Below are 12,290 nucleotides of genomic sequence, written 5' to 3'. Positions count from 1 at the left end.
CCCGATTTATTTAGCCCAGAAGCCGCCGGCCCCGTGGCGCTTTTGGGGTACGGGCGCTGCAGCTCCCCGCGTGGATTGCAACAAATTCCTTCCACGCGTGTGCGTGGAAAAAAAAAATAAATATCCTTCCACACCCATTGCACCTCCCCCCAAAACAACTAAGAATAAAAAATATTTTAAAAAAAAAAAAAAAAAAGAAGCGCGGCGGCACTTCGGGGGGCGGCCCCGCTGCTGCGGGGGGTGCCCACGCGTGCCCCCAGCCCCGCGCGTCCCCCGCGGGGGCGCAGCGCGGCGCGGAAGGAGGGGCCGGGGGCTGCGCGCTCCCTCCTGAGTGGCTGGCGGCCGCGGGTGCCGAGCCATCCCTGGGGAGGAGTTATGATAATCCTATTGCCATTAAGGGCGTCTGGGCAGGGAAAAAAACCCGAGTGACCATTAGAGCGGCGGGTTAGTCCGACAGCAGCCTCCATGCCTGCCAACAACTGAGCTCCGTCCGGGGGGCAGCTCCTCTTCCCCAGCGCCGACGTGGATTTACCGCCCGTGGGGGGGGGCTGAGCTTCTCGGCTGCTTTTTTTTTTTTTTTTTTTTTTTTTTCCCCCGGCACCGCACACCTGGGTTGGAGGCTGGACGCCATGTTGTGGAAACTAGCAGATAATGTCAAGTACGAAGAGGATTGCGAGGTGAGAGGAGCGGGAAGGGGGGCGGGTGGGGAACGGGGGGGGGGCCGTGGGGGCAGCCCCGAGCCCCCCGGCCGCTGTGCTCCCCCTGCTCGCCTCCAGCCGGGATTCCTCCATTCCCCGAGCCCCCGCTTTCCTTTTTACTTTTTATTTTATTTATTTATTTTTTTAACCATTTTCCCCCCTCAAATACTGGGGAAAAAGGGAAAAAACCCCGGCATCCCCAGCCGGGAGAAAGGAGCCTGCCCCCCCCCGCACGCAGCAGTGCCTGCAGGCACAGGGCTGCGCCCCGCGCAGCAAGTCGGAAAAGTAAAAGTTGGGGAAGTGGGGAGCCCCGTGCAAAAGGGGGGGTGCCCGTGCAAAAGGGAGGGTGCCCCTGCAAAAGGGGGGAGCCCCAGCAGAAGGGGGGAGCCCCGGCTGGATCGGGGAGCCCCCTCGGGGCGGCGGGGGCAGGTAGGAGCCGCGGCAGGGCTGCGGCCGTCCCGAGCCGCCCTCCCCACGTTTCCATCCCCGGTGGGAGCGGCTCTCACCCCCCGTAGGGTTTGCACCCGGGTTTTGGGCTCCGACACGGCCGTGCCCCCCCCCCCCCCTCCCGGCTGCGGCAGGCGAGCTGTGGGTGCCGGTTCACGCCCCGCTGGGACCCCGATCGCTTCTCATTACCCAGCGATGGGATTTTACCGACCGTGGGGCCAGAAGCCGCTCAAACCCAGGATCGGGTCCATGTGGACGTTAATCTGTGCCAGCCGTCGGGGGAGGAGCGTGGGGGGGGGGGCCCTGCCCGGGGCTCGGAGCCGCCACCCCATGGGGGCAGCGTGGGGCTGGGTAAATCGGGCCCCGCCGGTGACTTGGGATTATTATTTTTTTTAAATGATTCTTTGGAGAAGTTGAGAGCCTCGTGGTGAGGACAGCGGTGGGAACTGGTTCCTAACCCCTTCCCTGCGAGCCGGGCTCATTTCCTACGCAAAGTGCCTGGGGAAAAAAAAAAAAAGGGGGAGAGCCCCCGGTTTAGGATTGGGATTGGGATTGGGGCGGCTTTTCCCTCTGCCCCCCGGTGCCAGAAAACGTCCCCTGCTGCCGCCCGATGCCCCCCACTGACCGCCGTCTCCCTTCTCCCCCCCCCGTCTGCCTTCCAGGACCGCCACGATGGCAGCAGCAACGGCAACCCGCGGCTCCCGCACCTCTCGGCGGTCAGCCAGCACCTGTACAGCCCGGCCCCGCCGCTCTCCCACTCGGGAGCCTCCGATTTCCAGCCCCCCTACTTCCCCCCGCCCTACCAGCCGCTGCCTTACTCGCAGTCCAGCGACCCCTACTCCCACCTCGGGGACCCCTTCTCCATCAACCCCCTGCACCAGCCGCCGCCGCCCCCCCCCAGCCAGCAGCAGGGCGCTTGGCCCCCCCGGCAGGGCCAGGAGCCGGCCGGCCTCGCCCCCCACGGCCGCCCCGGCCTCGTCCCGCACCTCTCGGCCCTGGAGAGCGGCTCGGCCGGAGGCCGTCGGGAAACGTACCGCCGCTCCGAGCTGCTGCTGCCCCACGGCCACGGCCTCGACGCCTCCGCCCTGGCCGACAACCTGGGCCTCCACGACATGGCCCACCAGATGGAGGAGGTGCAGGTAAGCCTCGTTCCCCCCCCCCCCCCCACCTTTTCCCTGTCCCCCGGCTGCCGGAGCCCCCCCCCCCGTCCTCCCGCTCACCCCAAATTCTTGCCCCGCACCTTGGGGCGAAGCCCGCCTCTGCCCGTCCGGCCCCAAAGGCCCGTGCCCCCCCCCCCCCCCCGCAGCTCTCGAGGTGTGTGCAACTTTCTCCCCTTTCTCTTTGCAGAACGTGGAGGACCAACACTTGTTAATGCATGACCAGACGGTCATTAGGAAAGGTCAGTGAGGGGCCCTGCGCCGCCCCCCGGGTTATGGGGGGGGTCCCCGTGGGGATCGGGGCGGCCGAGGCTTGGGGCAGCCCCCGGGGGGGGGCCCGGCCCCTCTGCCGTGGCCACCGCAGCGTGCCCGTGGGGCGGGGAGAGCAGCACCCGGGGGGCTCCTTGCTTTTTTTCTTTTTTTTTTTTTCCCCTTTAACTTCTTCCCCAGCCTCGGAAAGGGACTCGGTCGGCATGAGCCTGCTCGGATAAACCGTAACCGGAGCGGTTTTGTGGCCGGGGTCCCGAGGAGGAAGGGCGTATTGACTCAATTTAGGCGGACGGTCGTGTAGGGTTGGGTTGCCTTTTTTTTTTTTTTTTTTCTGCTTTTGTTTTTAAACAAATTTGTGCTTTGAACAAAAAAAAAAAAAATCAGTGGAAGTTTCCTCCAGAAGACTTCAAACAAATAACCTAACTGAGGAAAAGCAGAAGTGTTTGGCAGAGCGCTGATTGCTGCGTTTAGCTCATGGGAGAATTATTCCGCTGTCAGATGCGGCACCAAAGCCCTTGCCCCCTCCAGGGACCAAGGCAGACCTCGGCTCTTTTTAACCCTTTCCGAGCGGCGCCAGCAGCCCCCGGCTGGGGCTCGGCGGGTGGGCGATGGAGGAGCGGGGCTGGCCGCGGGGCTCTGCCCCTGCCAAGCCCCTGCCGGCCCCGCGCACCCAGCCGCCGAAGCCGTTCCCCAGCGGGGGTTTACTTTCGGTTCTTCAGCCCTGTTGTGCTCTCTGCTATGAATTTGCCGGGATTAAATTCCCGGTGGAAGGGGAGCCCGGCGGTAGCTGGGAGGCTTCTCCCGCCCCGGGTTGCTGCCAGCAGCCCGAGGGATGCGGATTCGTCGTCTGCGCCTCTATCGGGCTCTTCATAGGACTGGATCTGCTAACTTAAATATCACATTTTTTCATTATTGTTTTTGTGGGGCGCCTTGTGTATTTTATTTTTTTTTTCGGTTTTGTTTTAAGAAGCATATTTAGTTGCGTTCGGCAGCTCCTTGAACTGGAGCGTGGAGGAGACCGCTGGTGTTTGGGGACTGGGTCGTGGGGAGCGTTGTGCCAAACGAAATCCCATCTCCCGGTCTGTCCTCATACAAAGAAAATTCACTTGCCACTCCGTATTTATTTTTCCCTTTCCTAAAATACCTGCTTTCCCTCCTGCAGGTCCCATTTCCTTAACGAAAAACAGTGCTCTGAGTCTCCCCTGCCAAAAGGACGGATTAATCGGAGTGGTCATAAACCCCAACGAAGTGTTCTGTTCGGTTCCGGGGAGGCTCTCCCTCCTGAGCTCCACGTCCAAATACAAAGTGACAGTAGCAGAGGTTCAGAGACGGCTCTCGCCCCCGGAGTGTCTCAACGCCTCTCTGCTAGGAGGAGTACTCAGAAGGTAGGCTGCGACCCCTGCTCCCAGCCGTCCGCACCGGGGCTGTTGTTTGCGATCCTTTTTTTTTTCCTCCCTGTGCCTGGTGTGTGTGGTTGCGGCCAGATTAGCACAATGACGAGCTAAGAAAGCCTTTTATCAAACTTCAGATTTTTCAGAAGCCCAACAACACTGAATCCTAATTGGCTTTGGAAATAAAACTTCTTTGCACTTCTGCCACGTCTCGGAGAGAAGTGCTATTAACAGCTCTGACAGCAATTCTCATTCGCTGTTGAAAATCGGATTTTTTGTCTCTTAAAACTGCTCGTGGAGCTTTCTTCTTCCTGTGACGAACTGTCTCCCCATGGAATGATTTTTGGATTAAATCTCGTGGTCTTGTTGCATCGTTACAAGGAGACTTCGTGTGTCCTTTTTTTGCACACACTTTTAATTTGGTTTGTGATCATTCTACAGCTGCTGGTTCAGTGGTGCAGTCTGAAACATTTTGATTTTGACCTCTGCTGTGTTTCATCCTGGCTGGTTTGTAGTAAAGCATTTTAAAAGTAGGTCACTTGAAAAAGAGAGCCTGTCTTTTATCTTACCCCCAGTAGAACCCTATTGAATGTCAGTAACTGGAATTTCTCATCTTTTTTTTTTTTTTTTTTAAACAAAACAAAAAAGTCCCCTGAAGATCAATAAAGCCTTTTTTTTCCCCCCCTAATTACAGAGCCAAATCTAAAAATGGTGGCAGATCATTAAGGGAAAAACTGGATAAAATTGGCTTGAACCTTCCAGCTGGTAGAAGGAAAGCTGCAAATGTGACACTATTGACATCTTTGGTGGAAGGTCAGTCTTGAACGTGTCTTAAAAATAAACTTCCTTTCCCTTGTGTACAGCTTTTATCCTCCAGGCAAAGCGTGGAAGGGCTGGGAAGTCGATGAACTCAATAGAGGGGGGGTTCCACGTGTTTGTAGTTGACAGTGAGCGTGCTGGGGACGGGGCAGCAGGTACCTGCTGAGGTGCCTTTGGGGGGCTCCTCGCCCCCCTGCTGCCAGTCGGGTCTCCCAGCCCCGCTGTGCCGAGCACCAGCCACGGGCCAGGATGGCATCCCTCCCTCCCTCGTGGGCACCAGGCTCTGCGGAACGCCTGGGTTGTCCAGTCTGTTTCCTGAGGTTGTTTGGGGTTTTGTTAAGGGAAGGCGAAAGGGGTGAGACCCGGCACATCGCAGGGTTTGGTTCCCTACTGGGAGACCTGAAGTCCGCGGCAGCTGCCTGCGATGCCTGGCCTTACCTCCGCGGTATCCTCAGAAGCTTTTCTCATAAACAAGCATATAAAGTGAGATTTATAGCGTTTGACTTCCTGATGGGAAACTGGAGCCCCTTTAATCTGTAACATGCTATGTGGACCCTCTCAGTTAAGCTGACGGCAGGGTGTATTTACGTGTCTGTGTGGGGTTATGTTGTGTGCTGCTGTTGAAAGCAGCTCCTGGTAGTGGTACAACTTAATAGGAGCAGAAGCAGCAATTGAAACATGACAAATGATCCAACAATACCTTGCTGCTATTTCATTTCTGCATGAGCTGAAATAATACGGCAACTTCCATTTAAAACCTTATTTTGGAAGTTGGATTTAAGAGCTGCCCGAGAGGCTATGTGCGTGCGCACGCACACGTGTGTGTTACAGGTACAGCCTGATGATGTCAGCCCAGTGTTTTTGTGCATGAAGGAATTGCCTTAATGAAAAAAGCTGTGTAGTTATAAACCTTCCAATTTTATTTTTATACGAACATTGTTACTATAAAGGAGCTAGAAAATGTACTAAAAAATCGTTACATCGGTGGAATTTAGTTGCAAGTTTTTTTAAATATCAGTGGGAAATTTGTTATAGGCTAAATTCTAGTCTTTGCGAAGCAGTGAATCTGCATAGAAACAAAAGAAAAGCTTTTTCCAGTAAAGGGAAGGGAATTCTTTTTCATAGCTGTCATCACGTAGTGTTGTTGTTGTTTTTTTTTTCTTGATGCAAATTTACCAAGAAACACTGATCTATTGATTAGAAAATGGTAATGAATGGTATGGTGAAAAATAGATGTGTCCCTTTCTAAAAGAGTAAATTCTTGAAATGTATTCCCCTGCTTTGCTTAATTTCCCCGATCTCCTTATAATAAATAAGCACTGCAACATTTAATAACTATTCGCTTCTGCCCACGCCAGGTGAAGCTGTACATCTTGCCCGTGACTTCGGTTATGTATGCGAGACAGAGTTTCCTTCCAAAGCAGTGGCCGAATATTTAACTAGACCACACATGGGCCGCAACGAAATGGCGAACAGGAAGAATATGCTTCTTGCTGCAAAGTAAGTTTTCTGGCTTTGCATTTTTTTCCTTCTTTTTTAAAGGTGGTTTTGTCTGACCATGAGTATCTGTGGTTGTGGACAGTTTGCTACATTTTCATGTGTAATTGTAATCAGGGAGAGGAAACAATTCTTGCTTGGTTTTGGTTTGAATTCAACTATGACAGCAGTTATTTTAGTCTGAACCAATAATAATAATAACCCTGTATGGTAATTCTAAAGCAGTTTGGACCACTTTTTTTTTGTTGTTGCTTGTTTCTTTTAAACAGTAGTTAAAAAAAAAAAAATCCAAGTCTTTAACCAGGGTAGCTGTATCTCTAGGAAAAAGATGTCCCAAGGTGAGACAGGGCTGAGGACCTGGGGGGCAGGTGTGGCAGAGGAACTTGAACTGGGACGGGACTGGGAGCTGGTGGTTGCCCTGCCTGCGTGCGTGCAGCCCAGAGAGGCAGAGACACGTGCACCTCCACGGAGAGTTACTGGTGGGCGCACCGGGTGCAAGGCAAGCTCGGCCAATGTGTCCTTGTAGCTGCTGTTTTTGGCAACAGCATTCCCCCGTGGGACTCTAGGGATCAAAGTGTGGGTAGTCCCATTTCGGTATCAAAGCTGAAGATCTTTAGTTCAGTGAAAGGCAACGTTTAGCAGATGTGAGAAGTCCCTGTTCTTAACTAAGTTCTTACTATAAATCCTGGTGAACAGAGGAAGGGTAAAGGAGAAGCTTTGTTAGAGCTGTTCTGCAGACACTTGTACCAGTAAATAGAGCATGTACTGAGCAGGTCCCTGGTAGGAAATACCTGTGTTTAGCTGTGCTTATCTTACACCAGCGGCTGGAGAGCTCACTGTCCCCTTCCCACGCTGACGTTTAACCAAAGCCCTTAGATTATGATCCATCCTGGTCTGAGATGTTTTCTGGTTTGGGTTGGTGCAATTTCTTGCTTTGAAAGCACCGTCACTGTGCAGAGGATCCGAGAAAAGCCTGGTTAAACTGATGAGAAGAGTTGTTTTGACTTTATGCTTGGATTAGGCAAGCAAAATCCTGCCCCGTGCAGGGGTTCCACATTCCTCCTGGTGCTGAATTAATCCATCAATCTTTCCCTGAAAAAGAGACCTCCTTTACCAAGACTATATTTCATAGAAATATATTGTTTCTCTTATAGCTTAAACCTTACGCTTATTGAGCATGAGCCCTTTGGCTCTTTAGAATTATTATTGGTATTGTTATTAACCCTAATAGCAGGCATCTTTTGGAAGATGTTTGTGATTTGAGAAATTCTGATAAAGTGATGATTCTGTTAGGATTGCTCATCTCCAGTGAAATCACATCAAGGGGACAGATTTACAAGCAGCAAACAACATATGCTGGAGCGTTATTAACCATTCGTGTTTTGCCAGGCATATGTGTTCGTGTTTGCAGGATCAGGGCCTAGGTCTCTATGAGAGAGGGGATGTACGTACAACACGCACAACTAGATTGGATCTCCTCTTCAGCTGCTTTAGTCTCTCTAAATCATGTAACTACAGCTGTGGAAGTTCTCAGAGAAACTAGCCCTACATCCCAGCCTTCCCTGAAAATCTAGAGCAAATGATGCCGAGCCAGCCAGACAGCAGAGGTGGAGAGATTATTCTGCAGCGTGGGTATGTGTTTGTGTGACACAGATAAAACAGAAGGTTTGTCAGATGCCAGTACTAATAAATGAGCTCTAATTTTGGACTGTGGAGAACACTGCTGTCTTGCTGTTGATGGAGTAATGAATATCTGAAAACTAAATTCCCACATAACGGCCAAATAGTTGACGTGGATTTTTTTTCTCCATTATTTTTATTTATTTGCTTTTGCACAAATTCCTACCGTGGTATAAAGTGAGATCACTTTGTGTCTTGCAGGCAGATTTGTAAGGAATTCACAGACCTCCTCACTCAGGACAGAACTCCTCTTGGAAACACGAGACCTAGTCCCATCTTGGACCCTGGCATCCAGGGCTGTTTGACTCATTTTAGCCTGATCACACATGGCTTTGGGAGTGCTGCCATCTGTGCTGCCATGACATCCGTCCAGAACTACCTAAATGAAGCATTAAAAATAGCAGACAAAACATACATGAACGCTGGCGACCAGAGCCCTGCAGAGACCAATAAAACCATCGATAAAATGGATAAGCACAGGAAATAAAAGGAGAGAAACCAGACTTCAAAATCTTCCTCCTTAACACAGACTGGGATCTTCTTGCCGGGGGAACGTAGAAATTTGGGTACTTTTTTTTTTTTTTTTAAATAAGAAAGGGAAAACAAGGAAAAAAAATCATCTTATTCAGGATCTTCACTCCTCCTGGATCCATGAGACAAGTCTTTCTAAAAGCTGCAGTATCCCTTATCTGTGGAAGCAATTACCAGAAGATAAGTACTTGGTACAGGTGTATTGACATCCTTTGCTGTAAAAGTGGTGCTATAAGGGTTTGGATGGAAATATGCAAAAAGATATATTTAGGTTTCTTTTCCACATCTAAGTATCTAGAGGTGACCAGCTTCGTGTATAGCTTTTAAGATACAGATTTTAGATGGAAGTCAATTTGTTATCAGATAAAAATATCAGGGTTTTATTCTCTCTTAACGCAACAGTAACAATAAAGCAGTATTAAATAATGGTATATAGATTTATGTACATTAATTTTTTTTATAAACACCTGAAAATAGTAAGATTAATCTCTTCTTTTTTTTTCCCCCTTTATTTGCAGATTACCATAGGAGAGTACTAAAACCCTGGTAAACGTAAAATTATCTGATGGCATTTGACATGCATATTTTTATGGAAATATTCAGGCTTTTAAAAACTGCAGTAATGTTGGCTGCAGTTGATATTATCTTGATATTTTTTTAACAAGGAATAGTTGAAAATGAAAATGCTTTTAGAAAATTCACTTTCTGTGTTTAAGGATATTGCAGCTTTATTGACATATTTATATTGTCTTGTTTTTAAATTGGGGGGGAAACTTGAAAGAATAGGCACATAACTTTTTTTTTGAACTTTTTTTTTTTTGCCTATTAAGGCCAAAAAATATTTCCAGGGAGGCTTTATGCGTACTAAGGGAAGCAGTGTGTTGAATGTAAATATTTATTTATGTGTAATTTAATCGGATTTGTAAATAATGGTGAACTTTTTAATACTTTTTTTTTTTATAAATGGGTTTCAAATTTTAATTTTGGTAAGTATTTCAAAGGTAATGGGTAAGCTAAACATATCTTTAGGTTTATGCACAGGTATGTTATACAGGGTATTTAAGATTTGTTTTTTAAAAAATATCTCAATTCTTGCCACTGAAGATTAAATCTAATCTGAGGTGTATGTTCACAAAGCAATAATTTTGTGCATCATTCACCTGACAACTGACTAGACATGCAAAATGAGTGTGTGAGTTAGTGTGTATGTGAATAATGGAGGTTCTGAACTATCTTTACATATTTGTAAATGTTCCCAATATAATTCTGATGTATATGATAACCATATAATAAAAATATTCTGGATAGAAGCATGGAATGTTTTATTAACTGAAAACGGTTTTGTCTTCTTTCTATACTTTGGGAATATGGGGTGAGTAGCACTAGAGGACATTATGTATTGAGTCATAATTGCAGCACTTTGTTCAGATTAACAGAACAGAAATATAGAGCTGTTTGCCAGTAAAACTAATGGTTTCAATTAAACATGCTATGTATCTCCAAGAATATTTTTTTTTCTTCCTAAGATGTCATTATCATGCTAGCTGCCTATTTAAATAAAACACAAACTAAAATCTAAACACAAACTGCAAGGCTTCCTCTAAATAAAAGTCAATCTTACCATCTTTGTCTTCCAGTGAATCTGACTTTATTAGAATAATCTGTCTCTAATGATAAATATTTGAAAAATCTTGGCATGTGAAATTTGATAGATCTACCATCTGGTTTCAGCCCACTGTTACTGCTGTTAGGAACTTTACAGCATTTTGCAGAAAATCCCCTACATACTCTGTGTGGTGGTGGTGAGGCAGGATCTAAGGCTTGCAGTGGCATTCATTGTCTCAGATGCAAAACAGCCAAACCTCCCCAATGAGAACCGTTTCAGTGTTCTCCCTCTAGAACAGGAGGAACTTGAACTTGGACTTTATGCTCTCCTTGGCATTTCAACACCAGATCAATCCGTCTGGCACGTGGCTAGGGCAAACACTGCAAATGGTGCCACTGGATGTAACTGCCAGTAAGACTTTGGCTCAGATCACAGCAGCGTTTTCTTCACAGCTGTGGAGAAGGGGCAATATGTACAATTTTCAAATTCATTGTTTATAAATTCCATATTCTCAATATTCTGCCTCTAAAAGGTAAAGGCAAACTGATGAAGGCGTGCAGGAAGAAGAAAAGATAGGAAAGCTCAAAGGAATGAATTTGTTATATCAGTGGTGAGTTGTGGGGAAAAAAAATGTTTGAGTTGCAATCCAGTTCTCTTCTAGAGAAGTGTGAAATTCCAGTCTGCATTTGCTAGGCCCATTGTACCATTTGAGAAAAGAGCATTTTGGACAATCTGTAGCCACAGGTGTACCTAGGACATGTGATGGCTTACAGAACTTCAAAAATATAGCCCAAATATATAATTATATTTCATTGATATATACAGAAATATGCTAGGTATGATAAGAGCTAAAGGACAATTGTTGTTTAGATAATGCAATGCTAGGTGTTTTTTTTTTTTTCCGTTTCTGCTGTTGGACTGCTTATACTGCATATATAGTAAGATATTTTAGCTACCAGACAATGGAATCTTGCTTTTTTATTAATGCACAAAACCAGGCTCTGAAATAATTGCCCCTTGGGATAGGAAATAAGGATGTTTCCATTTATTCCTGCGTGCATTCAAGCAAAGCCAGTCAATTGTCTAATGTACTGACTTGGGTTCTATTTATATGTTTGGAACACTAGAAATACTCAGTTTCCATTACCTTAATGCTTTTCCTCTACTGTATATTTTAGATGGTACATTATTTTGAGACTCAACTACCTCAAACGCTATGCCAGTAATATGAAAGGACAATGTCTTCTGCTCCATTCACAGCTAAACTCTGACCCGAACTTGTCTGTCATCTGAAATGATTAATCTGAGGAACGTGTAATAGGTTAGTAACTTCCTGGGAAAGCTAAAAAGTAGTTAGCCGAACACACAAAGTGTTTTGTTTTGTTCTCCCTTGATCTTCAAATCCGTATGCATGGTACTGCTTTTACAAGATTCTTCCTGAGTTGGCTAAAACAAAAAGGTCGAATGCAGCACTCTGCTGAGTTAAGCTTTTCATTTCCTTTGAAAATTGAATATCTAAATGACTTTGCCCCATCTCGTCCCTTGCACTTCTCCCAGAGAAATGATGGTTAAATTGGTGTTCATGTGGGGAAATGATGTTAAACTATTAGAATTTAAAAACAAAAATTATGAAATAAAAATGGTCCATTTAAGTACTAACTTTCTGCAAAAGTATTTTATTTGAAAATAAATTCAATTAATGTCAATATAAAATATGTTTGTGGGGAAAAAAAAAATCAATCAGCTCTTGCCTGTCCAGCAGCAGCAGCCGGGAATCCGCAGGATGTTGGGGTCTGCCCAGGCAGTGCTGGAGCTGCAGGAGGCAGGCAGTGGAGCTGCTTCCTTCCACCTGTGGCAGCCTCGCTGTTGCTGATAATTAATTATAAATATGATTATACATGGCCCCAGCTCCTGAAATCATTTGACCTCACAGCTGTCTTGCTTTCATTTTAAGATTTTTTTTTCTAGTTTTCATGGTTTCAGAGAGAAGTAATGATGCAAAGCTAATGGTACAGAAGGAAACAAGAAAAAGATTTAACTCCTGGCTTAATTTAGTTACGGACTTCAGCTAACTTCATTTTCAACTCAGTTTTTGCTTTACCCTTCACTTGTTTCACTGCTACTTGCAAACAGTTTCTCATCCTGCCTGTTTCAGCTGCAGCCCTACTGCTGTCTGTTCCTCTGCACCCTCAGA

At 47.1% G+C, this 12,290-nt stretch overlaps 1 protein-coding gene across 1 annotated transcript; it reads left to right on the top strand.

Annotated features, from left to right (window-relative positions):
• The first annotated feature begins 347 nt into the window (after positions 1-347).
• On the top strand, positions 348-9,800 carry TFAP2C (transcription factor AP-2 gamma). The gene is made up of 7 exons (XM_066978357.1): positions 348-677; positions 1,808-2,284; positions 2,493-2,544; positions 3,735-3,957; positions 4,658-4,776; positions 6,141-6,282; positions 8,161-9,800. The coding sequence occupies exons 1-7, from the start codon at positions 630-632 to the stop codon at positions 8,444-8,446; spliced, it is 1,347 nt and encodes a 448-aa protein (XP_066834458.1). The 5' UTR covers positions 348-629; the 3' UTR covers positions 8,447-9,800.
• Positions 9,801-12,290: the final 2,490 nt, after the last annotated feature.

Source organism: Anser cygnoides, chromosome 16 (assembly GCF_040182565.1).
Source record: "Anser cygnoides isolate HZ-2024a breed goose chromosome 16, Taihu_goose_T2T_genome, whole genome shotgun sequence".
NCBI lineage: Eukaryota > Metazoa > Chordata > Aves > Anseriformes > Anatidae > Anser > Anser cygnoides.
Note: the sequence above shows the minus strand (reverse complement) of the source record. Positions and strands in the feature narration are given on the sequence as shown.

Excerpts from the sequence above, each read along its gene's own strand:
- TFAP2C (XM_066978357.1), top strand. The coding sequence starts at position 630 with ATGTTGTGGAAACTAGCAGATAATGTCAAGTACGAAGAGGATTGCGAG. Across the intron at positions 678-1,807 it reads AGTACGAAGAGGATTGCGAG|GACCGCCACGATGGCAGCAG; the intron begins GTGAGAGGAGCG and ends TCTGCCTTCCAG. Across the intron at positions 3,958-4,657 it reads CTAGGAGGAGTACTCAGAAG|AGCCAAATCTAAAAATGGTG; the intron begins GTAGGCTGCGAC and ends CCCTAATTACAG.